Source organism: Lissotriton helveticus, chromosome 2_1 (genome assembly GCF_964261635.1).
Source record: "Lissotriton helveticus chromosome 2_1, aLisHel1.1, whole genome shotgun sequence".
Taxonomy (NCBI): domain Eukaryota; kingdom Metazoa; phylum Chordata; class Amphibia; order Caudata; family Salamandridae; genus Lissotriton; species Lissotriton helveticus.
This window is the reverse complement of record NC_136059.1, coordinates 348378234-348404460: the sequence shown is the minus strand read 5'-3', so window position 1 is coordinate 348404460 and position 26227 is coordinate 348378234. Positions and strand designations below refer to the sequence as shown.

General features: G+C 42.8%; 1 protein-coding gene across 1 annotated transcript in view; it reads right to left on the bottom strand.

Annotated features, from left to right (window-relative positions):
* The window catches only part of LOC144817970 (UDP-glucuronosyltransferase 3A1-like), a 604136-nt gene extending 578672 nt beyond the window's left edge, over nt 1-25464 (bottom strand). The window contains exon 1 of the mRNA XM_078674946.1: nt 25334-25464. Coding sequence (XP_078531072.1) covers nt 25334-25427 — 94 coding nt within the window. The 5' untranslated portion in view covers nt 25428-25464. The remainder of the gene's footprint in view (nt 1-25333) is intronic.
* Between the last annotated feature and the right edge of the window lie 763 nt (nt 25465-26227).

Below are 26227 nucleotides of genomic sequence, written 5' to 3'. Positions count from 1 at the left end.
CCTTGGTTTTCTGAGGGTGGCTGAGGAGGACCATAGTTCTTCACTCTTGTTCACTCTCTCTGTTTCTATTAATGTCACTGTTTCTGACTGATCAAAAAAATTTTTTTTAAAAAAGAACAGTAACTATAAGGGAAGGAAACAGACAGTTATGTTAAAAGAAAGACAGCTATAGGGAGTAAACTAAGGATACTGTTACCCGCAATCCACTGCTGATGATGTTACTGACCATGTTATGAATGATGTAATATGTGACATCATCAGCAGTGGATTGTGGGTAACAGTATCTCTTGTTTACTCCCTAGAGCTGTCTTTCTTTTCACATAACTGTCTGTTTCCTTCCCTTATACTTACTGTTCTTTTTTTTAAAAATAATTTTTTGGGTTAGCTTCCGGTTCGCGTACCGGGTAGCGCTCCGGGGAGCGAACTAAAAGAAATAGAGGTTGGCAGAGTTCCAAATATTCTACCAATTTTTTTATAACGGGGAGGTAGTTCTGAAAAGAACTTTTTTTAAATTTTTTTTGTTGTTTTATATTTTTTTTAGTATTTTTTTAACATGTTTTTTACTTTTTTTGTATTTTCTGAACGTTTTTATATTTTTTTTGGTTTTTTTTTGGGGGGGGGGAACGAAAACGATCCATTGTAAAGGGCTCAACAGGAGCAACAAAAAAAAAAGAATTTATTTTTTGGGGCGTTTCGGGCAAACATGATTTTCAATAGCTCTCATAATCAAAATGATGCTACTTTCCCTGTAGCAAATGAATTGGTTGCAGTGCACGCACACTTGCTTCACTTCCCCAAACAACATTTGAATGTTTGGGATCATCTCCCTCGCCTCTGGTCCCGACACTTCTGGAACAACCGATCTTCTTGCCATCGCAGGGGGATTTTGTTGCTCATCACGTAGCTGGGCAGCACTATAATTATTAGGATGCCACCTACTCATATGCCGATGCATAGTGAAATTGCCGTAACTGTATTTTTTTTCAGTCCCCCTTGACAGTCTATCACCGCATATACGGCAAAACACGTAGCGTGCATTTACTTTTTTTTGCCCCTCAGGAAATTTAAAGAATTGCCAAATGTAGTTCTCTTTTCGATTAAACCTCCTGGGCTCCTCTGGCAAAAACCTTGGCTCTTCCTCCTCTTCCTCCTCTTCCTGTTCTTCCTCTTCTTGTTGTAAAATTACTTCAGCAGGTGGTCCTCTCTTCTTTGGATTTGGTGGATGTGGTGGGTTAGAACCAGCTGAAGCTACTAATGAAGCCATGTCACAATGTAAATAAAGGGTCTTTCTCTCACCAAGATGAAAGTCAGAGTGAGGAAAGAAGGAGGGGTTTTCATCATTTGGGAGAAGCAAAAGTTCTAAACCAATGAAAAGTGTTAATTTTAGATCACATGACCTAGTATTACATCATTAGGATACCAAAAGTGAAATGAACCAATGAAAAGTGTTATTACCGAGTCACATGACCTGCTGTGTTTACATTACGCGGTCCGCGCCGCGCCGCGGATCGCTTCCGGTTCGTGTACCGGTGCGCTTCCAGGTACGCTAACGTAGCACGTCATATGACGTATCACGCGAAAACGCGAAACGTCATGCTGACGCGACGTGTCACGATGTTGTTTTCTAACGCGACAGTTGCGCAAACGGAACGTTTACCGGTTCGCGGACCGGGTCGCGGCTCCGAATTGAGCTAACGGGAAGCTAACCGGTTCGCGTACCGGGAGCGAAACAATAAAAATAATTTAAAAAAAATTGTATTAAAAACATGTAAAAAATATTTTTCGATTTAAAGAAGAATACATTGTAAAGGATTTGATATTTGCTATTAAAAAACCATTGAAATTCACTGAAAAAACCATAGGTTATAGACCATATATAGTTAGGAATTAGCATTTACAAAACCTTGAAAATTCACTGAAAAAACCATAGGTTATAGACCATATATAGTTAGGGATTAGCATTTACAAAACCTTATTTTACTCACACAAAACCATTGAAATTCCATATATAGTTAGTTGTACTAACTATATATCGCGCACCCGCAATCCACTGCTGATCATGTCACATATTACATCATTCATGACATGGTCAGTGACATCACTGATGACATCACTGATGACATCTCAAATGACATCACTGATGACATCACTGATGACATCTCAATGACATGACTGATGACATCACTGATGACATCTCAAATGACATCACTGATGACATCTCAAATGACATGACTGATGACATCACTGATGACATCTCATTTGACATTACTGATGACATCACTGATGACATCTCAAATGACATCACTGATGACATCACTGATGACATCTCAAATGACATCACTGATGACATCACTGATGACATCTCAATGACATCACTGATGACATCACTGATGACATCTCAAATGACATCACTGATGACATCTCAAATGACATGACTGATGACATCACTGATGACATCTCATTTGACATTACTGATGACATCACTGATGACATCATTCATGTGATAATACGATGAACTTCTTCAGACTCTAAAATAACCTTAGATACACTCAGTGTAAACAGACACTCACAGACTGTCACTCATCCATGGAGTTACTCACACACCTACTCAGTCATGCAAAGAATCAATTACACCTCCATTTCCTCAACTATACAGTTATACATACCTTACTTATTCAAACATATACTAACACATATTTACTCTCTTTTACAATCCCTGATACAAGTTCACAATGATCAATACAGCCACTCACACATTCACTGGCTCTTATGCACAGTTATTTATATATGTCAACTCTCACATGTACTGTGTTTTACATATGTTCTTACTTTGACATGTAGCACTCAGATATCCATTCACTCACCAATGCACTCAGTCAACCGCCCATACACCTGTTTCCACATGCACTTTTGAATCCATATATCTAGTGAATCAACTGCTTACACATCTATGCACAGAGTCATACACCTCCCAGCCACCCACACACACACTCAGTCTCCCATACGAATACTTGGGCAACCAATCAATAACCCATATACTTACTCATATAGCTACTGATCAACATATGCAGCAGTTTACAGAACAACAGACATAATGATGCACAAATTAAGACAGTTTACTCACTAACCCATGCACTCAGTGACACACATTTAATCACTCACTCATACAGTCAGTCACGCACCTACTAAATCCTTCATCCAGACACTTATACATCCACTCATTCTTCAATATGTAAGACATTTGAGATGTCATCAGTGATGTCATTTGAGATGTCATCAGTGATGTCATCAGTCATGTCATTGAGATGTCATCAGTGATGTCATCAGTGATGTCATTTGAGATGTCATCAGTGATGTCATCAGTGATGTCACTGACCATGTCATGAATGATGTAATATGTGACATGATCAGCAGTGGATTGCGGGTGCGCGATATATAGTTAGTACAACTAACTATATATGGAATTTCAATGGTTTTGTGTGAGTAAAATAAGGTTTTGTAAATGCTAATCCCTAACTATATATGGTCTATAACCTATGGTTTTTTCAGTGAATTTTCAAGGTTTTGTAAATGCTAATTCCTAACTATATATGGTCTATAACCTATGGTTTTTTCAGTGAATATATATATATATATATCTATATATATATATATATATATGTATATATATATATAGATATATATATATATATAAATAAATATATTTCTATCTATCTATCTATCTATCTATCTATCTATCTATCTATCTATATCTTTATATCTATATTTGTAAAAATCAGGAGTACCACAGTACTGAGAAAAAAAACTAAAAATGAATTGCAGACACATTACGGGCTAGCTGTAAGTTTCCTAGGGTTTGCGACTACCAAATAGTGAATTTCAGCGATTTGCTATTTTATAATCGCAAACAAGGATATACTCAGGGACGGCTTTAAAGACAGAGCGACTGGTGCGGCCTCATTGGGCACCGACTTGTGGAGGGGGAGATGACCTCGAGGGGGGGGGCAGGGGGGCACCTGTGTTTAGTAATAACTTATGATTTAACATCTTCAGCAGATTTCTTTGTATGTCCAGTTTTCGGCCAGCATTTATATGTTAAGATAACTCTTGTGATTAATGTTCCTGCTAGAGAGAGAGGTCAGAGTTTTGTCTAGAGGTAGTTTTGACTCACCATGAAGTAGTGCAGAGAGTTAATATACCTGCTATAAAAAATGCCTACCATGCAGATCACAGATCTGTATTTTATGTGGATAGCTGAATGGATTACTGCTTTTTTCACAGACATCCTTTTGTTAACGCAGTTCATAAGATACAACCCTAATATAGAACTGTTGAAAACGGAGGCAGTAAATCTGAGGCCTGCACAAATACCATGCCTACATTTGTCCTTCACTGGGAACCAAACACCCCACTGTAGTGCTTGACTCTCAGAGGGTAGCGTTGCAGAGCAGTCTAAGGCTTATTCAAGGGAGGTGATGTGGGCTAGTAATCACCATTTACAAGTACGCAAAAATAACACTCAATAATTGATTGTCCAGTCTAAACTTTTCTTTCTAAAAACGAAGAGTATATTTATTTCACACACACACACTACTCAATACCATCCATCAACTTACATATGTACATAAGCTGTTGGAATTACTTCGTGACATTGCATAACATTTCCACCCCTCCCGCAGGGGGGGTGGGGTCTAGTACCACCACTCCTATGTATGCACATCATTTTGCCCCCTAATGCAGTAGGTTGGCCATAACCTGAAGGGAGGGCCCTGCCCACTGGCACCATCCCAGAGACGACCCACCCCATTACCTTAACAAGCATTTATAATGGGAACACCTGCCCTAGTGACACGTTACCCTGACTGAGCATCTCATACTGACCATACATGACAGTGGCTAGCAATCTGGGTTGTTCATCACTTAATGCAGTAGCAAGAATACATGTCTAAGCATCCCTTTAGAATGGCAGGTACTTATCATTTCTCATAATATTTGTAATGCAATGCAATTACAGCCCCTAAAAGGCATCACAGTTATAATCAGGGAATTAAACATTTACAGCCAGGCACCCTGGTAGGAATGCCCAACAATATAACCCTACTTTGCTTATGATTTCACAGTGCACATGTAACTTCCAACCCCCCAAAAAACAACATCATATAAATGCACCACTGTGCAATTTCACCTTTCCCCCTCTAGGGGGTTTCATTTCAATGACCTTCCAGGTTTAAACTTGCACCCTTCAGTGCAGTCCAAATCTTCAACTCCCAGCTGCAGGACAAAAGTTCCAGTGATGGATTTAGCTTTAAAAACCCTGGATAACCCTTGAGGGGTTCTTTCTTTTAAGTCCCCCAGAGACTGAGGGTGAGGACTTTCGATGTTCATGCAGGGGGAGTCTGCATTGCTCCACCAGCTCCACCTGCACCTTTTCCAGCCCATGGTGGTGACCCAAATTCTCCGGGAGGCCACCTCATGCCAAAAAACATGCAGCAATTGTGTGCAGAGCACGCATATTAGAACATTTGCTCTCCAGCTGCTCTGATGAGAGCTGCGCTGCACCTGCCAGAGGCCTCATACCACATCTGCCCACCATTGGGGGCTCGGTCTCCACATCTGTCCACCGTTGGGGGCTCGGTCTCACCCGGACCCCTTTCCTCACAGGTGAGTGTCATTGCATCTCAGGGAGCCCACCCCCAGCTGCTCCTGCCAGCTCTCCGTCTGGCCAGCACCCTTGTGCGCGGCCACGGGAGCCGGTGCTTCTTTCTGGGCCGCCTGCTCCTGTGGACAGACACCAAGACTGCTGCTTGCCCAGCAGGGCCATGGGGAAAGTGACGTCACTCCCCCCTCCTTCCCACTGCTGTGGGGAGTGCGGCGGCACTCCCCCCTCTTCCGGCTTCACAGGGGGGACAGAGTCTAAAATGCTGGGCCCCCTGGGGCAATCTGCACGGTGAGAAAAACGTCTCCCCAACTTCCACTTTCTCTTGGGGGCCTGAAGTAGTGGTCCCGGGCCCCAGGGCATTCTTCACAGGGAGTGCAACAGTGCTCCCGGGCTTGTCTTCTCCCACCAGGAGGGACGCGCGATGGCACGCCCCCCTCCCCTCACCACGGATTTGGGGATCCTGGGCCCCTGAGACCTTCATGGGGAGCACGATGGTGCTCCAAGGCTTCATCTTCAGCAGGGCCTGGAGTTGGGGGTCCTGAGCCCCAGAGATCACTTCGAGGGGGGTGCGTTGGTGCTCTCCTCCTTTGGTGTCATCAGGGGCCTTGGTGTGCTCCTGGCACCGCCTTTGGGCCAATATCACGGGGAGCGCAACAGCGCTACCTGACTTTACTTCCTTCTGGGGCAGCCCCTGGACCTTACCCAGCCCAGGGGCACATCAAAGACCGGCGACGGAGCCCCACACGCTTCAAAGGGGGCAAACTCAGCAGGGAGCTGTCTTCACTGGCTCCCTGCGCCAGCCTTTAACCCCGTCCTCCTTCTGCGCCTCTCTTCTCCTTGCACCAGGGCTCAGGCTTCTCCTCACTGGCCCTGTACTCCCTCCAAGGAGCAGTCCAGAGTCCTGGGACAGTTAGGGTGTATTGCAGACAGAGCCCTGCTTGCACACAGTGCTTTGTTAGCATGAGCTTATTAGAAGTTAAACGCCATTTTGCAGCTTTGCACATGACACTACATGTAACTGTTGTTGTAAGTTAGACTGCTTAATTTTCCTTGCATGAGAACGGCTTGCTTTTAACATCCCTAGACTTACATCGCAACCTTAGTTTGTACACTGCGTGCAGAAACCTTCAAGGTTACCATAACACCCATGCTCTAGACACAACACGAACACAGCTGCAGCTGACTGAAATTCTAGTGCCTTTAATATTGCACTGCATGCATGATTTGGGCACTTGGGAGAAAATACTTGTCCAGTGAGAGAGCTTTGCTGATCTTGTGATGTGATTCACCACTGCTGATCTTGAAGGTATGGGGTTCCCCATTCAAGCCTAGGAGACCTTCTATCATTATTATAAAACCTAGTTCCTAGCAGGGGAGTGTGGTTCACAAGGCACTATAGGATCTGTTTCCACTATCATTATAATATGATTTCTCCCTTTGTGTTTTGTGGAATTGTAACAATGCTGATCGTATTATTTTTAATCATATGCCTGCTTATGTTAGCAAAAATATTGCACCTTAGAGCACATTGTTAAAATAAACATTTTGAGTACCCTGAGTCGCATATTCTGGGTTGCTTAATTATTGGTAGCTTTGCTGTAGGACGAAGAGCTAATGAAACACTGATGCTAGTCGGTTAGGGGTTCTGGGTACTGAGGTGAGTTTTTTTGGTACACCACAAATCACTGAGGTCCTGGGTTCCTGTGCACAGTTCTGTGCATGAGCAGAATCCCCGCAACAAGGAGTTCCTCCTTCGAACTGCCCCTGGTGCCAGGCTCCAGTCCCATTCCTCCTCAGCAAGACCACAGCCCAGAGAGATCCTCTTCCTGTGCAAGACGTTTTCAAAGAATTCAACCCAATCACAGGATGAGGGAACTCAACCATGTGCACAATGAGATATTTAACCAATTACTTTGCACTCAAACTATTAATAGTTTTCAGATTGACACTCTACTTGGAGTAACCCACCGCCAAAGCCACTTAGAAATAAATTAAAAATATTAACCAAGGAGCATCAAATGTACAATTTAAGTCTCAAGCATACATTTCTACGATTCATCAGAAGAAAAAAGTTCCAAGCAGGCTTTGCTTCATCACTTCATCAATGTCTTTCCCATTGTATTACTTTAGGTTACTTTAATTCTCATGGTTACTTTTTTGTGTTTTTCTTGTTTTTTCACAGCCCTGATGATGTCCCGGTAGGGATGAAACGTGTAGGGAAATGTGTAAATTTTGCAACCTTTATGTATGAAAAAGAATATGCTCATCTATACAGTGGAAATGACCAACAAATGAAAAGTCTACCGAGTAGTGCATACTAACATTGATGAAGTGATGAAGCAAATCTGCTTGGAACTTTTTTCTTCTGATGAATGGCAGAAATTTATGCTTGAAATTTAAATTGTACATTTGATGCTCCTTGGTTAATATTTTTCACATTTTCAAAGAATTTTGAGGGGGCTAGCAGGAAGGCACTTCTACTATATCCTGCAGCTACACATCACCTCTCTGCCCCTGCTACCACCTTCCTGCACAGACCTCTGGGATAGTTCAAAATGGCGTCGTCCAGGGGTCTCATGCCACATGGTCGCTGAAAAGCCCCCTTCCCTCCTGCTGCCTTCCTAGCCCGGGCCCAGAGCAGGCCTGGTGCCTGGCCCCGGGTGACAGCAGCTTCACCCCCATCTCTCCCTGGAGAGGAGACCTTCGTCCTTGGAATGCTTGCAGTGAAGGGCTAGGCCTCTGATGCTACAGCTTGGGGAGGAAGGTAATTAATCCGGCCTGGCAGGAACACAGCCAGGCAGGCTCTGGTTATGAGCTGAGTCAAAGGAATGAGACATTTTTGGATGACCCATAAGCAGTACAGATATGGCCTTGGACTCAGCAGAAAACTTCTTTCTACACAATTTGCAGTGTACATTTGTGCGTGTCTGGAGTTTGTAGGCCCTAGGGAAGTGAAACTACCATGTAGCCTCTGTTTCCATCGGAGAGAAATGAAGTGTTCTATTAAAACAGTAAAGCACACTGACTTTTCTTTCCATGTGTGTTATAAGGCCTATTCCATGTCACAACCCAACTCTGCATAATTCCTGCCACACCATTCTATCCATACCTGCTCCTGGGCTGCGCACAACAAGAATCTCCCCCGCACAGCCCTTACACGTGTGCACACGCCTGTGCACACGTGTCTACAAGTAACAAGTCCGGTGCCCCTTACTCGGGCTGCAGCGCAGCGGCCTTCTCTCACAAGGGGGACAATGATGCAATCTACATGCAGTCTCTTTTATTATGAGTTCACTGTGGGTGAGTCCCAGCTGATTAAGCTCTCCCATAGTAAAAACTCAAAAATGAGGTGTTCAAAAAGCTAAAAATCCAGGCGGCTTGGATGGTCAGCACCACTTTCTAACAAGAACAGTGACTGTTATGAACTGTCATCAAAGAGCTGCAAGCAAACTTCATAAACTAGGTTATGATGTTCTGTTTTCCCCCCAGCCTTTCCTTATCTTTTCCTAATATTGGTGACAAACATTGTTATGGCAGATATACATTCTTATTAGTAACGTTAGCCTTTAATTGTGCTTTAAAACAAATAAAATATATGTGAGAGAGGGACTATGGGGAGATGAGGGGCACTTTTACCTGGTGGTCATTAAGTGATTCTCAGTGGGTTGTAAATAGACCTACCTCATTACTATTCTTGAATTAAGTCTCTGTTTGAACCAACTGGGATTCGCAAAAATCACAGGGATGGTGGCCTGCTGGGGTCTGTGATTGCTTTAAAATAAAGCAAATTTTTTGGATGCATCTTGTTTTCATTAAAGGTAAACAGGATGTGTTTCAACATGTTAAATGAAAAGTTTTCTTTTCATTTTTTAAGAGTAGGCAGGGGTCCGTTAAAAAAGGTTTTCCCCAACATTTACAGAGGGGAAGGGGTTAAACTCTGAGTTGGCGGTAAAATGCAAATCTTCTGCATTTTGAGCCCAAAATTTTCACACATCTCACTGCGAGTGGCTCTTAGGAAGGGACGCCTTAAACACACCCTTCCTAATACCGAATTGCAAACCCAATATATGATTCAGTAATAGTTTACCAAATTGTAAATTGATCATTTATACATGAAAAAATACTTTTTTGAGGTCGCTAATGGACCAAATCTGCAAACCGGGCTGTTAGTGACCTGAAAGAAGCGCTGTACATCTGGCCCGATCTTTTACTAATATAGTGTGCATATTCAATTTTGGGCATATTTAAATATGTACAAAAAAGTCTACCGAGTAGTGCATACTAACAATTACTGAGCTACTTTAAAATAAAAACAAAGTTTAGAGTATACTGCTATAAAATGTATAGAAATTAAAAAAGAAAAATGTTAACCTTACAAAACATTTTGCGGTACCATGGTATTACCTTGCTCTTCGTATTTTTTTAACAAATATATAAAAACATATTTTGATCTACCTAAGCCTCTTAACTAAAGTGGTAATAGGCCAAAAATACCACACCTAATACTTACCAACATCGTAAATCGGAAGGCGCAACTAAGATGATGGACAAAGTGTACCTAAAAACAACATAGCTATGTTTAACACACAAAATACCCCTATATTTTGCTGAATTAACGCAACCACAGATATCACTACCTTTAAATACCACAAAACTTATAAATTAGTTATACTAATTTCTTGAATTACAGAAAATAATCATATGGGCGCTATAATATGTAATCTGGCAACATTCTAACAAAATGAGTCAGACGTTTTTCACAGAACGGGAAAAAGATTTGGGGACCCTCTTGATTAAACCCCACAAAACGTTTACACCTTCCACAATGAAAAGGTTGTAACAAGTACGATGAGTTTTGGGGACATTCGGCAAATGGGTCCAAAATAATGAAGGGAGACAACATTTAAAAGTCCTTAGGTCAATAATATTTACACATTTATAAACAAAAAAAGGTAACCTATTATCACTGAAATTAAATTTTGTAATTAAAACTTAATAATTATCTATAACACTCAAAGTCATAGGTCAGCAAAACGCTGCCCGCACAGTAATGGAAATTTGTGATAAAAAAAATATGTCTGTTTTTTACCTTTGGTAAAAACAGCGATGAACTAATCCCATACGCAGTTGTGAGCCGCATGTACAATGGTATACCATGAACTTAGCACTGTACACCATAGCACAATATATAAGGTTTATATAACGTACAAGTTTAACATTACTTACACTATTTACATATACAAGCAGAACATTTACATGTACATATTATTATATATATTGTGCAGGTATAACATTTACATCTTTTCAAACACTTTAAGACTAAGTTTCGTTTAATTTACACACTCCACTTCACGCCACTCTACTGTCTAAAATTCACTAAACAGCACTCCAGTGTACGCTATTTAAAGTATGTTACTCCACTTTACAACACTCCAATATATGCCACTATATTGTATGCTAATCAACTGTACATTTGTTCATTTTACTCCATCGAACATCACTGTACACCACTCCAGTCTACAACACTATACTCTACGCAATTACACTGTTTAGCGCTGTATTCTATTACACATTTGTGTATGACAGTTTCTGGACACCCCTACACTGTCCTGCTCACAAATGTACACATTTCATTGCACGGAACTCTAGTTTACGCTATTCCACTATATGCTTAAGCACTGATCTGTACTACAATCCACTGTATTACACTTTACAAGACTACATTCTGCAGCCCTGCACTAAACAACACTTCACTCTATTACTGGACTCTACACGCCCTATTCCATTATACAAAGCTACTGTACGGTTCTCCAGTAAAAGCCACTCCAATATACATTTGATTTCACACCACTATACTGAACATTATTACACTAAAGACTACTCAATTCTGTGCTACTCCAGTGTATGGCACTACACTTTATGCTACTCCTGTATACGCCACAGCACTGTACACTATTGCACTGTACCCAACTGTAGTGTATGCAATTCTGTTCTGCATCACTACACTGTACAGCACTCCAATATACACCACTCTCATTTACTGAATTTTAATTTACAACACTACACTGTACCACACTCAACATTAAGTAAGCCCACTGTACACCACTAAACTGTTCGCCACTCCGCTGTAGGGTACTCCACTGTACTTCCCTTCAGTGTATGTTATTTCACTCTACGCCACTTCACTGTAACAGATTCCACTGCATGCCTCCAAACTGTACGCCATTACAGTATACGATATTCCAATATATGTTCCTACACTGTACAACACTACAGCCTATAGCATTACACTATATGCCAGTGCAGTGGATGCAAATATTCTCTACAATGTTTACAAAAGTAACTCCACTTTAACACACTTCACTCTATGCTATCCCACTGTATACCAAAGTAGTGCACACCACTACACTATAAACTACTCCAATATACACCACTTTACCATTTTCTAATTCACTATACAGCACTCCACTGTATGCCATTACACTGAATGCCACTCCAGTATACCGGATTCTACCTTACTCCAGTCCACTATACCACAATATACTGTACCGTAGTATACTTTACAACATTGTCCTCAAGTATATTGTACCACACTCCACATAACAACGCTCCACAAAACTAAACTGGACTAAATTCGACAAATATTCCAAATGTGTTACTAACATTAGAAAAACCACTGAAATTTATAAAAAAAAAACTAAAGATTAAAATTCATATAACTCATGCACCTCTGTACACAGTCTTCTCACCTCACTCGCTGCACTATATTAACTATAACTCACCACTGGACCAATCCTACTTAGTTAGTAACTACATCAATAACCCCCCTCCCTCCCTGCCCAACAGACGGGTGCACCTATTGTTGTGACAACAACAAAAAATAGAGAAAAGGGGTGACTGCACGTATTGCTAATTTAGAGTTTATGTGCACACGAGAGGACTACCATCCCTGCCTTTGAGCTTATTACATTGAGTAATGGATGCAGCATACTATCTTAAGAAGTTTAAAAGAATTAAGTTTCCTCTCCATCATCTTTTCAGAAGAACTAACCTACTGATCTAATCTTAAATCACTAAGAGGGATATAATTGGCTTCATCCAACTCCATTTGTACTTCACAAAATCACTATTGGCACCCAGCCATCTATTAAAGCCATGTGACAGAAAAATACACATTTTAAGCTGATGCTGCTTCTCAAGATCATTCCATACTTATCTGGCAATGATTTCCATTCTGGTGTTCTGCCATAGTGTTGCTCCACATCAAAGGGGTAATGTCTTCCTAAGCAGGCTATCAGATTTATTTATTTATTTATTATTTATTTTTTAAACTTATAAGGCGCGACAGCTACCCAATAAGGGTTTCCCGGCGCCGAGACAAATCATAAAGATGGCAGGGGGTTACTGGTTAATCAGGATGTTAATCGAATAACCAGGTCTTGACGTGCTTTCTGAACCTAGCATGATTTTCCTCCTTTCAAATATGGAGAGGGAGTGCGTTCCAGAGGGATGGTCCTAGATGGGCAAAGGATCTGCCACCTATTCTAGCCAGTTTAAATCTGGGTACGCAGAAGTTGGCGGCTGATTGCGATCGAAGGTTTCGCCTGGGAGCATAAGGATGAGCCAAAGCTAAAAGGTATTTGGGTGCGATTCCTGCTTTGATTCTGAACATATAGTTCAGGGCTTTGAAGCGGATTCTGTTTTCAACCCTGAGCCAATGGAGCTCACGACGGTAGCTCGAGACTCCGGAATTTTTGGGGATTCTGCACAGTAGTCGAACAGCTGCGTTTTGGGCAAGCTGCAGCCGACTGACTACCGCTTTGTTGGAACCAAAGTATAGAATATTGCCGTAGTCAAGCCGAGATGTTATGAGGGCATTGACTACGGTTTTTTGAGTGGAGGAGGGCAGCATCCAGAGGATTTTCCTCAACCATTTGATGATGGTAAGGCACAGGCCGACGACTTTGCTGGCCTGTTCATGGAGAGAGAACTTCCATGATAACTCCCAGATTTCGTACTTGAGTAACTGGGGTGGGAAAATTTCCCATCTGGTTGGGCCAGTGTGAGGGGTTCCAAAGATCTCGTTGTTTCCCTAGTAGAAGAATCTCTGTTTTGTTTCCATTTAGCTTTAATTGGTTTCTTGTCATCCAATTAAGGATGTTTTGAAGCCCTAATTTGAGAAGGGATGGAGATAGTGGACTAGATTCAGACAGGGAAAAAATAATTCGAGAATCGTCGGCGTAGGTCATGAGGGTGAGACCAGATCTCTCCGCTAGGTCAGCCAGGGGTCTTAGGTAAAGGTTAAAAAACAGGGGGCTCAAAATAGATCCCTGTGGCACTCCGTGAGGGGCTTCAAAGGTGTCGGAACAAGCCAAGGAGGATGTTATTTGGCAAGTCAGTTTAGCCAAGAAGGACCGAATCCATTCGAGCGCTTTCCCCCGACACCGTTTCTGTGTAACACCTTGATGAGTGTTTCGTGAGAAATGGTGTCAAAGGCCACGCTCAGGTCTAAGAGTACGAGCGCGACCGTTTGACCATTATCAAGGAGGTTCCGGATATGTTCCGTAACTCCTAGAAGGGTGGATTCTGTCGAGAAACCAGCCCGGAAGCCAGATTGCGAGGGGTGCAGGAGTGAATTGTTTTCAGCAAAGGTGGATAAGACTGAATGGACGTGTCTCTCTAAGCATTTGGAGAATACAGGGAGTAGAGATATAGGTCTATAATTTGCTGGAATTTCCGGGTCTGCTGTGTTTTTTTTTAGCAATGGCGTTATCATGGCGTGTTTCCAGAGGGCCGGGACTGTGGATAGCTCGAACGAGAAATTGAGCATATCCACAATGATTTCCAGGGAGCAATCGTCCAGTTGTTTAAGTACTTTGATGGGAATCGGGTCCCTGGGGGAACCGGATTTGATGGTCTTAAAGATGGTCTTCAGTGTGTTAACCGTGATGGAGGGCCAGGATTCCAAGGTATTCTCAGTAGGGGGAACATCTTCCGTGTCAGCCAAAGGAGGTGGTACATTGATGTTAGTTTTGATGTCCCTGATAATTGTCTCGATTTGTTCGGTAAAGAAACAGGCTAGATCTTGGCATTGTTGAGTATTTAAGGGGGGAGCCGTGGCTGTGGTTTGTGCACCCGCAAGTTCTCTAACCTTGTTGAACAGAGTTTTGGGCTTATTGGTTGCTTCCCTGATGGTGTTTGAAACAAACAAGGCTCGCGCCTTCGCGCAAGGAGTGTGGTATAAGTTTCTGGCTTCATGGTAGGTCTGTTTTAAGTCCGGGGCATAGTCTTTGCGCCATTGACGCTCAAGTGCCTTGCATTTCGATTTTTCAATTTTCAAACTGTCATTAAACCATGGGGCAGGGTGACGGTGTCTATTTCCTTTGGCAAGAGAGGTGGATAAGCAGTGATCAGCGGCGTCACTGAGCCATTGTTGAGTGGCTACTGCTAAGCTAGCCATGTTGTGACCTGTTCTAGGAGGGTTTTCATGGAGTGCTGAATTAAGTTTTGCCATGTCCAATAATTTCTAGTTTTTCCTGGAAGCGGCTAGAAAAACAGGATGCGTGGTAGTGGAAGGTGGAAGATTGATGCCGAATTTTACTAAGTAGCGATCAGACCAACAGATGGGAGTGGTGTCATGCCATTTTAAATCGTTAATGTTAGAAATAATGGGGTCGAGCAAGTGGCCCGCTTTATGAGTGGGTCCTGAATTGACCAACGTCAGGTTGAGGGCCGTCAAATCCTCTAACAAGTTTGAGCAAGAGGGTATAGAAGGGTCGTCAAGATGTAAATTAAGGTCCCTGATAATTGAAAAGTTTTTGGAGGTTAGGTAATACGGGGTAATATGATTGGCTAGATTTGACGCCCATTTGGGTGAATTACTAGGGGGCCGGTAGATCAATAGGCCAGACATCGTAAAGTTCGGGTTCAAAGATATTTTGAAGGAGCCGGCTTCACAGTCAGGGATATCGACTGGATCTAACGTACATTTCAAGTCTCTATTGAAAATGATAGCAATTCCACCACCAAGTTGTTGATTTCTATCTATCCTAGTGATTGCATAGTTGGCGGGGAGGGCAGTGGCAACATCCGGGCCAGCACTCTCGTGTAGCCACGTTTCTGTCAGGAAGAGGGCGCTAGGAATGTCTTCCAGTAGGAGGTTAAAAATATCTAATTTGTGTTTTGGTAATGAACGGCAGTTAGTACTGTAGAACAGGTATTCTTGTGCCATAACATTCCAAGGCTGTTTGCGTTTCCTGTGCCTCCTCCCGGAGTCAGGATGAGGTTGGCAAATGGTAAGGGTGAGGTTGCAGTTTAGGCAGGAAGTGACTCCTGTTTTGTGGAGTTCGAGCGTTGTACACCTAATGTTAGTGGGCGGGCGTAACGCTAGTAGTTGACTAGGGGATCTTACCAACCTTTTGACTGAGGGTAGAGCATAGCCTTCTGCCCCGTGCCCCGTCCTGTCCCGGACGGGCCCAGATGGGCAGGTCTTAGGTTTGTCTTTGGTGCGGCTCTGGCGCGGTCGCAGCGCGTATTCGCTGCGCGTCATAGGGGGCATCAGGCGTAAGTAGATGACGGGCTGTTAATCAGCTCCGCCTCTACGTGCTGGGCCAATCAGTGCCTGCCTCGACCATGAAGCCGGAAGAAGGTGCCTCCCTGCGCCCTCCACACAAACAAGCCTAGCGCTTGCGGTGGACTTGGGCAGCAGGAGTAAATAAAGTTTACAGGTGAATCAGAGTTAAAATAACATCAACAGAATAACAGTGCATGTTCTTAAATCAATCTGCGCTGTGTGATTTAAAAGACTTGTGCTACCTAAACATAATTCGTTTAGTGCGCGAAGGGCATTAAAAGCTGTCAGTTACATCCAAAGTAAAACAGTGTAAATCGAAAACTCATTCACACAATCAGAGTTTGTCTAGCTCCGTAACGCTTCACCCTTGCATTCAATGCATGCATTTGTCATCATCAGATTACACAGTAGCCCCATTTAAGACTATTCTAGTCTTTGACCTAGTGACATTACAGTAAACCTCCCTCACCAGGAGGGGTGGCTCTGGATACCCCTTGCCAAACTGAATCCAACAGTCAACTTGGTGCAGTTTTCACAAACATTTTATTCTAAAAATAAAAATAAAAAAAAGACTGCTTTGATGTTGACCAATCCAGAATATCTGGTGGCCTTTTGAACAGTTCATTGGTCTCAACCTAGCCAGATTTGTACCAATTAAGCAAATAACAAGGAGTCAAACCTTTCTATTCTATGCTTCAAGACTATAGCGTATCTTTCAATTGCCTTGAGACTCTCCTTTTCTCTTAAAAATATTAAGGAGGCCAAAAATTGGTCCTACAATTTCTACTAATCAACCTAGAAGGCCTCTTACCTACTGAATTCCAATGGGTGGCTCAATGTACCTCTACTCCAAATTTTCCACTATGACTATGCCATACAACTTGACATCACATATATGTCTTTAATGAGAACTAAGAACTATGATTGCAACACTCTAAATGTATATATAAGCCAGCGAGAAAGAGAGAGAGAGAGTGGGTGTGTTTGTGTGTGAGTCAACTGGATAAAGTGCACAGTGCTGACTAAAACATCTGTATTGGCATTGTAATCTGACATATTTCTTTGTAGGACACTAAATAAAATGCAATTTAACATCTTACTAAATCATGCACTGTTAGAGATTAGGTGTTTGATTGAGGGAGGTGAAAACCCCTCTCAAGCATCAACCACAATCCTTGTCAGGGCGAAACCCAAAAGTCACTAAATTAACTTGTGCTTAACCATCTGGAAGCTTGGCACCAAAGCAGTCAGGCTTAACTGAAAGGCAATGTGCAAACTATTTATGAAGCACTTAAACAGTAATAAAGTGAGTACACAACACAAAAAAATATCCCACCCAAATTAGAAAAATTTAGTAAAATGTCATAAATGATTTGATACCAAAGTGACAACAATCCAATCAGCATAACGGAAGTAAATAGTTTTACATTTTTTAGGTAAAAACGACCACCTAAAAGATCAAAGCAACAACCGCAGGCATCTAGTCGCGTAATACTGGGACAAAGTCGAAAGTTATGGCAGACCGTGATGGAGAGCGGTTCGGATACTAGGAGCGGATTGGGTCTGGTCTTGACTTACCTTCGGAAATAGAAGAAATGTTGAGGAAAAATGTCTGAGAAAGTAATATTTTGCAGGGTAAGGCAAGGCAGTCAGTGCTGTTGGAGTCGGAGGCGTCATCTTCAGGGAGCTCAGTAGGAGGGTGGGTAACCCAATACACCCTTGTGGGCTTGGGCAGGTAACGTCAGATAAAGAGTGCCAGCAAGGGTGTGTCTCAACGCGTCTAATTTCACGAGACGTATTCCTTGTGTATTAATCCACATTAACCACAAATTGTCAATGCAGGGACGGCTATCAACCGGCGTCATCAGCCGTCCCTTACCGTGACGCCGCCGGTTGATATGCTTCTGTATGCTTGGTCACTACGTCACAACATAACCGATTTTCCACAGATTCTTCCACCATGTTAATATATCCTTTTATCCTACATTGATAAGGTTTCAACGTAATGAGGGCCTAAGGTTTCTCTAACTCCTCGGAGATGTCCTGTTTCAACTAAGAGACATATGTATCCTTAAGTTGTTCTAAAAAACCTAAACTTTATATTTTCAGATTTAGGACTTGTTTGTTTTCTTATCGTTTTGCACATTTTTCTTTGTTGTCATACTATGAGTCATGTCACTAGAGAAAATTCAACCTTTGGTACTGGCTCATTTAAAGATTCTCAGCCATTTTTACACTTAATGGAGGAAGACAGAGTTATGTCAATCAGTATGATTGATGTACAAAAGTTGGAACTTTACTCACAATGTTAAACTCATGTTTTCAGTTAAGTTTCTGAATTTGTAAACATTTTTGAAGAATTCCAGAAGTACTCGTGGATGTTGCAGCAGTTGCAGACTTCCAGGAATACCCACCTACATAAATATTTTGCATACAAGAATGTACATGTGGACATTTGTACATGAGAGAATTTCAGGTTAATGTGCACTTCCATTGTGAGGATCTGGGTGTATTATATGATATGTTTGGGGGGCCTTATTGTGGAACTCGGAAAACCTTGATTGGGTCCAGTCAGGCTCATTTGAACAATCTTAAGCTCAAACCTGGGTAATTATGACTTTCGAGCAGCAAGGCTTAAATAATTGAACTTAGTGTAAAGCATTTAAAAGTACCAAACAACGAAATAAGAACATCACTAATCCAGAAAGAAACACAACATCAGTTTATAAAAATAGAGTGTACTTTTAGGACTTTTTGGAGTGCAAGAAGAGCGAAATCGACAGAAGGGTTCCAAAAATAAGATGTTTCAAAGGTTTTATCACTTTTAATTTCAACCGCAACAAGCATTGGCCAACAAATAGTTTGCAAACTTTTTTAAAGTTTACAAAAGTTCGTACTACTACTCTGGCCAGGCTTTGCAAACACCATCCAACAGGATGGAGGTCTAGGTTTGTCAGTGATGTGGAGGTAGGTCAATTTAGGTCATTAAGTTTGTTGAGTACATTTTTATATTCATTCATTCCTTCATGCATTCATTCAGCCAACAGGATGGCTCTGTGAATTAAAAGCTTGCCACTGAAAATGAGGCGACTCATGATAGACGTCCTAATTTCAAGTTTGAGTCAATGGATTCCTTTTTCGAGGATATATCTTCCAATTGCCTGAACAGAGAACCTGCATTTTTGTTTCCCTCAATGTAATGTTACAATTCATAGTATCCTATGTGCAGCATTTAGCGCCAAGATAGGTTAGTGATAGAAAGCTCTATAAATATTTTATATTCTAACATGTGGTTATGTTATTACTGCGTGTAATGCCACATTTTTTCCCACGTCTTTGAAAACACTAAGGTATTCACAAAATTACCACCAAGCATAACCTAGTGGTTCTTTACAGGTGCCTAAATGAGGCCAATAGCGCATGTGTGCACCTTACAAAGGCACTTTGGAGGAATAGTTGAAAAAGAAAAAGGAATCCTGCAGGCACATGTCCACAAGCCATTCATAGGAATCCTGCAGGCACATGTCCCCAAGCCATTCATAGGAATCCTGCAGGCACATGTCCCCAAGCCATTCATAGGAATCCTGCAGGCACATGTCCCCAAGCCATTCATAGGAATCCTGCAGGCACATGTACCCAGCAGGGTCGGTGGGTGACATTTGAAAGCGGTGGGGCGCAAAGTGATTTGCATTCAACGCGTAGCGAGCGAGCGCAGCGAGCGAGCCCGAAACCCAAAAGGGGGGTTTGGGCTAGATTTCACCCTACCAAGAAAATTTTGAAAAAAAAGAAGAAAAATCGTGCATTTTCAAGCAAATTTGAGAAAGCAGGAAGGTTAATAAAGCAATTGTGAAAGTGCAGTTATTACATTAATAGATGGCATAACATAGGTAGCTGCCACTGGTTGCTTAATAGAGTCATATAGTGTGCCCATAAATCAAAACAGTGTGTGGTGCTGATATACAGGACCACAGGGGATTAAGAGAGTCATCTGTAAGAGATTCACTGTCAGCAATGAAGATTAAGGTAAAGCCTGACATATTCTTTCCATGAAAAACAGCCATCCTGTGTGTGTCATCGTTCCCAAAAATGATCTAATAGTCTGGAGGGCTTGCTTTACACCGCAGTCTGAACCACACGTGTTCCGACTATGCAAGCTCTACCACACTTGCCTTACCACGCGTATGCCATAACCACACATATGCATGGTTAAGGCAGTGCATGGTCTAGATGCTGGAGGACAGAAGGAAGAAGACACTGCAGTGAGATAAGTGGGGCTGGGTTTTATTTTTCATGGCTGGGAGGGGGTCAGATAGGTTTTAGGGAAGGGGTTGGGGAAGTTTAATGGACAGAGCAAGGTGGTGGGGGTTGGGGTAGTGCAAGTTAATGTGCAGGGTTTTAGGACTTAGGTCAGTGGCAGGGGAATGGGTAGTTGGGTTATTTTTTAGGCAGGGGATCATGGTAGGTTTTAGCGCAGTGGAAGGGGTTGGGGTAGTTAAAGGGACAACACAGGGTGGGGGCAGGGTAGAGTAGGGTTTAAAGCCTTAGGGCAGTGGGAGGGGAATGGGTAGTTGGGGTAATTTTTAGGGCGTGGAGGATTGTGGTGGATTTCAGGGTGGTGGAAGGGGTTGGAGTAGTTTAAGGGACAGAGCAGGGTGGGCCGGGGGGGGTCAGGGTAGTGTAAGTCAGGGTGCAGGGTTTTAGGCCTTAGGGCAGAGAGAGGGGACTGGGTAGTTGGGTTTGTTTTTATGGCATTTTGGGGTAGGTTTTAGGGTAGTGGAACTGGTTGGAGTTGTTTAAGGGACAGCGCGGGGGAGATGTAGTGTTGGGTCTTAGGCCTTAGGGCAGTGGGAGGGGAATGGGTAGTTGGGGTCGTTTTTAGGGCTGGGGCAGGTAGGTTTTAGGGCAGTGGAAGGGGTTAGGGTAGTTTAAGTCACTTATCAGTTATGTTTTTTAATGGAATGGTATCTACAGAATGTATGCTTTTGTTTTGCATATATGTGACATTATCGCGAAGATCGCAACGTCATGAATATTTTAAAACATTGAAAAACATTTTTATAAAGAAAATGAACAACATTTTTGGCAATAGGGTGGCTCGGAGAAGAGCCTTTGTGTTCATTGTGAGTACACAATCTTTATTTGGCAGTAATCATAGCCATAACATACACAAATATACACATTCAGTAACAAATCCATTAAAACAATAGCGTGCACATAAGAGCTGATGCAGAGTTTTAGGTTGCTGAGAAACAACCTGTTGCCTTTGTCTGTGAAGTGAACTCCATCACTTCTATAGATTCTAAGCATGTCAAAACACAGGTTGCAGCTAGAGCCCATGTTATGGTATTTGAGGAATGCAGAAACATTTTTATTAACACGTTTCCTGGCTTTGTCCTAGGTTTCTGTCAATACTACTCTTTCTATCAGCCTCTATCCCAAAAGACAAAGCTGTGGCCCATAATACACACTAAGCATTTTGAAGTGACGCAGCAGTAGCAGACAGGAGAAGACTGGAGGTGAACGAGGCAGTTTTCAAAATGAAAGGTAGTTCTAATTGAGGTGCCCTCCTGGTTTTTAAACCAATTTGATTGGATGCTGTGAACATCTAGGTGAATAAAATTATGTAGTGTGCAGAGGATTAGTAACTAGATCTAGGATTGGATCTCGAACAAATACATTTTAATACAGACTTAGATATGATTTTTATTCTGTACAGTAAACCACACCTGCTGCAGCTAATTTTAGAACTAGCATGGTCCTTTTAGAATGTGGTGCGAACATATGACCTACTGGTTCGAGTGAGTTGCTATGGAGACTATGCTAAGGGTATTTTGGAGGACACGCAGGGCAGTACCTTACCCAGTCTTTTGGCGCAAAGCAGCGCTACTACCTGTGTTAACCGTAGTGGCACAGCTATGTTCGGAGACTAATCAAGTTTTATTCCTCAGCGGAGGTGGACATTTCATATTGTAGCGCCCCCTTACATCATGAAAGCAATAACGCACTCATACAGAAAAGAGGGAGTGGAGCAGTGGTTGGTGCTGGAACACATCTCTTGCAGAGACCCCAGTGGGAACTGGGAGTGATAATTACTGCTGTTACACGTTAAGCCCGATGGGGGCACCAGTGTCACTTCTCTTAGTACGGTCCCTGGACAGCCTTGGGTGGGTAGAGGGGCTGAGGATTAAAGAGGTCCTCGGTGCTCCCCCCCTTGGACATAAAGCACACTCTTGCATATTTTACACAATTGGATCCACTACTTTTGTTATTCTTGCCCCTGGACCTTTAACCTGAGGGGTTCTTATAGTGGTGCCAGGCTGCTCTATCATTATTACAAGAAGATTTTACATAGCTGGGCATCATGGGGAAACACAAGACACCTGCCATATTCCATACAGCTGCGGTTGTAAAGACTTTGGATTGTTTTCTACAGCAAGTGGCAGGGGTTCTTGAAAAGGAAATTGAGCGGGTGACGTGCAGTCTTCCACGGTCTCCGGTGAATCAATTGCACACTCATGCCTCTAGCCCCGCAAGTGGACGGGCTCCTTCACGGTGCACCACTGAGCTTGTGGACCTGGTAGACCCCCTCCTATCCACCCTCGACCACCTTGATCCAGGCCAGATTGAAATCAGGAGAGACGAAATCCAGACTTCCGAACGGAGGTCAGGTAGGGTACAACTAATCCCAGCGCCCATGTCAGGTCGTGGGGCTCCCGTCCTCAATCAAGTCTTCAAACAAGTACAAAGTAGAGTAGACACCAGAATGTGCAACTTCTGTACCTTGCAGTGTCTCTACCCTGAGATTCACAATCACAGCTCGCCCGTTCTGAAGGCTCTGAATTGCCTGCATGTTGTCAGAAGAGCTACTTTCAAACCCCTGTGCATAACGACCAAGGCACTAAACAGAAAAAGACCAATATTTTTACAGATGAACTGAATAAATACTCCCAGAAAAATACCTTACTTATCCTCTAGTTTGGACCTACAGCGAATTGTTCCACCATATAAGAAGACAATGGCCAGTGGCACATTATTGTCTATACAGGCTTTCTCAAAATCATTAAGTGGCAGTGATATATTTTTACCTTGAGAGGCTCCTCACAAGCACGCTCCGGAGGCCCTTGGCGGTATCCTTGTGTGGTGACCGGGGCCCTCTGCTGCTGCCTGTGTGCACGTGGAGAGAGTCACTCTAGAAGTGCTGTGCGACTCGTTCAACACCAGGACAACGTCACGGCCCGCGCGCCGTCCAGAATGACCAATCACTGCATGGCTTCATAATGAAGTCACACAGAGATTGGCCATGCAGTGCTGAGCCTGAGCCAGTGTGCCACCAGCCAATCCTGGCGTTGCATGGATTGGCTAGGGGGGCACACTGGCTCCTCGCCCTGGCACCTTCCATACCACGGGGCCCGGCTACAGCAGCACCCCTCCCCCGGCCCCTTCTTTCCCAGCGAGCATCTCTGGCCAGCGCGCATGCTCGGGCTAGGTGCAGCCCTGAATTTCATATGCGCACAGCGCACACCGTACTGCTGCTGGCCTGCTGACGTCTGCACTCTGCAGACTGTCACTCAGCAGACCAGCCAGCCCCACCCCCTGCGCACTGACTGACTCGGACTCCCTATTCAATCGGGTGGGTCCCGCCGCAACCCGGATTGAAGCGCTGCTCAAAATTAAATTAAATATATTCATTTATTTGTGTAAGTATGCTATGCGGTGCGTCCAGGCTTAGTGGGGCTATGCCCCTACGCCCCTATGGACGCACCGCTGCTGGTACCCAGGCTTTTCATAGGAATCCTTCCGGCACATGTACCCAGGCTTTTCATAGGAATCCTGCAGGCACATGTCCCTATGCTTTTCATAGGAATCCTGCAGACACATGTACCCAGGCCTTTCATGGGAATCCTGCAGGCACATGTCCCTATGCCTTTCATGGGAATCCTGCAGGCACATGTACCAGGCTTTTCATAGGAATCCTGCAGGCACATGTACCCAGGCTTTTCATAGGAATCCTGCAGGCACATGTACCCAGGCATTTCATAGCTTCAATCTGGGCAAAGGTGAAGGCTGCCTGCAACTGGGATTTGTAGAACTAATAGTCTGCATTATATAATTTTCATAGCGCCTCATACCCATGTAGGGACTAGAAAGCACGTGTAGTGCTGGAGGAGCAGAAGGGTACTAAGTATACTGTGTTGTTTGGAGTGTTGAGGGTTGTTCATAGTGTGGCCCATGGAGGAAGAGTCTGTCTGGCAGTGGGCACGAGGCTTGGCGGTGCTCCGAAGGTGTCACCGCCACTACTAGTTGCCCTGAAGCACACAGAGAAGCGTTGGGTGTGTGAGTACACTCATACTGCATGCAGTTGCCAGCTTCACAACCACACCATTTGTTGTGCGTGATTGGTAGTGTGTGGCTTGTAGAGTGTCCTCGGAGAAGAGTGTTGGTGTTCTCTGTTGGACAGGAGGGGGCTACAAACGTAATACGCGCATTGTATTGCAGCGCTTAAGGATGGAGAAAAGCAGAGCAATGTACAAGAGTTCTTTAGCAGAAGAGGTGATTAAGAGACCTCACACCCGCCAAATTTCCAAAATCACAACAAAACACGAAACTCCACAATATCTGGTCAAAGCTCAAAGCAGGTATTTACTTGGAATAAAGGCTCAGAGTTCCAGAGTTGAAACAATTTCTCCTATTCTCTAATTCATAATTCAAATGTGTAATTCAACAAAATTTCTATTCTCTCAGTGTGCTTCACGGAACAAATACTCTATGGCTTAACATTCTAACACAATATCACGTTATCATCTTAACACATTAACATTTACAAACAGCTTTGTTCAGCAACCTCACTAGGTGCTATCAAACAACAGAGAGGCGCAGAGAAAGCCAAGGGAGTCCCACGGGATGTTTCAACTAAACCAATCATCTACATATTCATGCATTCAAAACGCAGCTGTAAATTTTCAATTCGATCAGTAATAATGTATAAATAAATATTTAACAATGCCGTTACGCTGTAATATAATATTTAGCTTTTTATACCAACGTGCAAATTGCTACTTGCCCATGTTATACTTACAGGCACTGCTATAATCTTTACTTACCTACGAAGGATAACGTTAGAATCTTGGAACTCTCGGAAAGAAGGGGTTTGAGGAAGAAGAGGAAACAGAAAATCACACTTCCAATTCCAGCCATTTTCCGCTCGTACAAAAACGAAGCGGAAGGGCTTGGCATCTCCAAGCAAATAACTGCAGTTTCACCTTTCGCTCGGTTTTTCTCCTAACTCCAACAAGCAATAAGAAGCCACAACTTTCCAGTTCCTCGCTGGGAACAGCACTCGCACAGTTGTGTAGGGGCGCCATCTTGTGGAGGACTTGCAATGCAACACAACCGGTTACACGTTTCCTTCGGGTCTTCCGTTTTTGAGTTTAAAAATATTTATTTGGAAATATAGAACTGTAGACATTAATGAACAGAACAACGAGATATATAATAATGAAATAGTCCAAAGAGATATAAGGGAGAAATAAATATGAAATATAATACATTGAATTCAGCTCAATAAAGTAAAACATATCTCAAAATGGATACACAGGAATGAAATCCGCAAAATATAAGAAGCAGCATTTTATATGTTTTAAAAATGTGGGCTACAAGGAGGAGAAAAAAACCGAAAAAAAAGGTGTGTTAAAAGATATGAAGGTAAAAACAAGAAGTTAAGATATAATACGGCTTCATGAATGTTTAAGAACCTCATCAGTTTTAGTGGCAATTATGTTCTGATGAGATCAATAGGAAGTCAAAGGAGACAATAACAGGCCCTTTTTGATGGCACTGCACAGTGTGGGTGAATGGGCGTTGTTCAATCTATGATTATGACAAATAAAGGTCCATCAGGTAAGAAGAGAAATGTTGTTAGAGTTTTTTCAATAGAGATTTCTTGTTTTTATAACTTATGATTGTTTCTTCATTTTCTGTCTTTGCTTCTTTATACT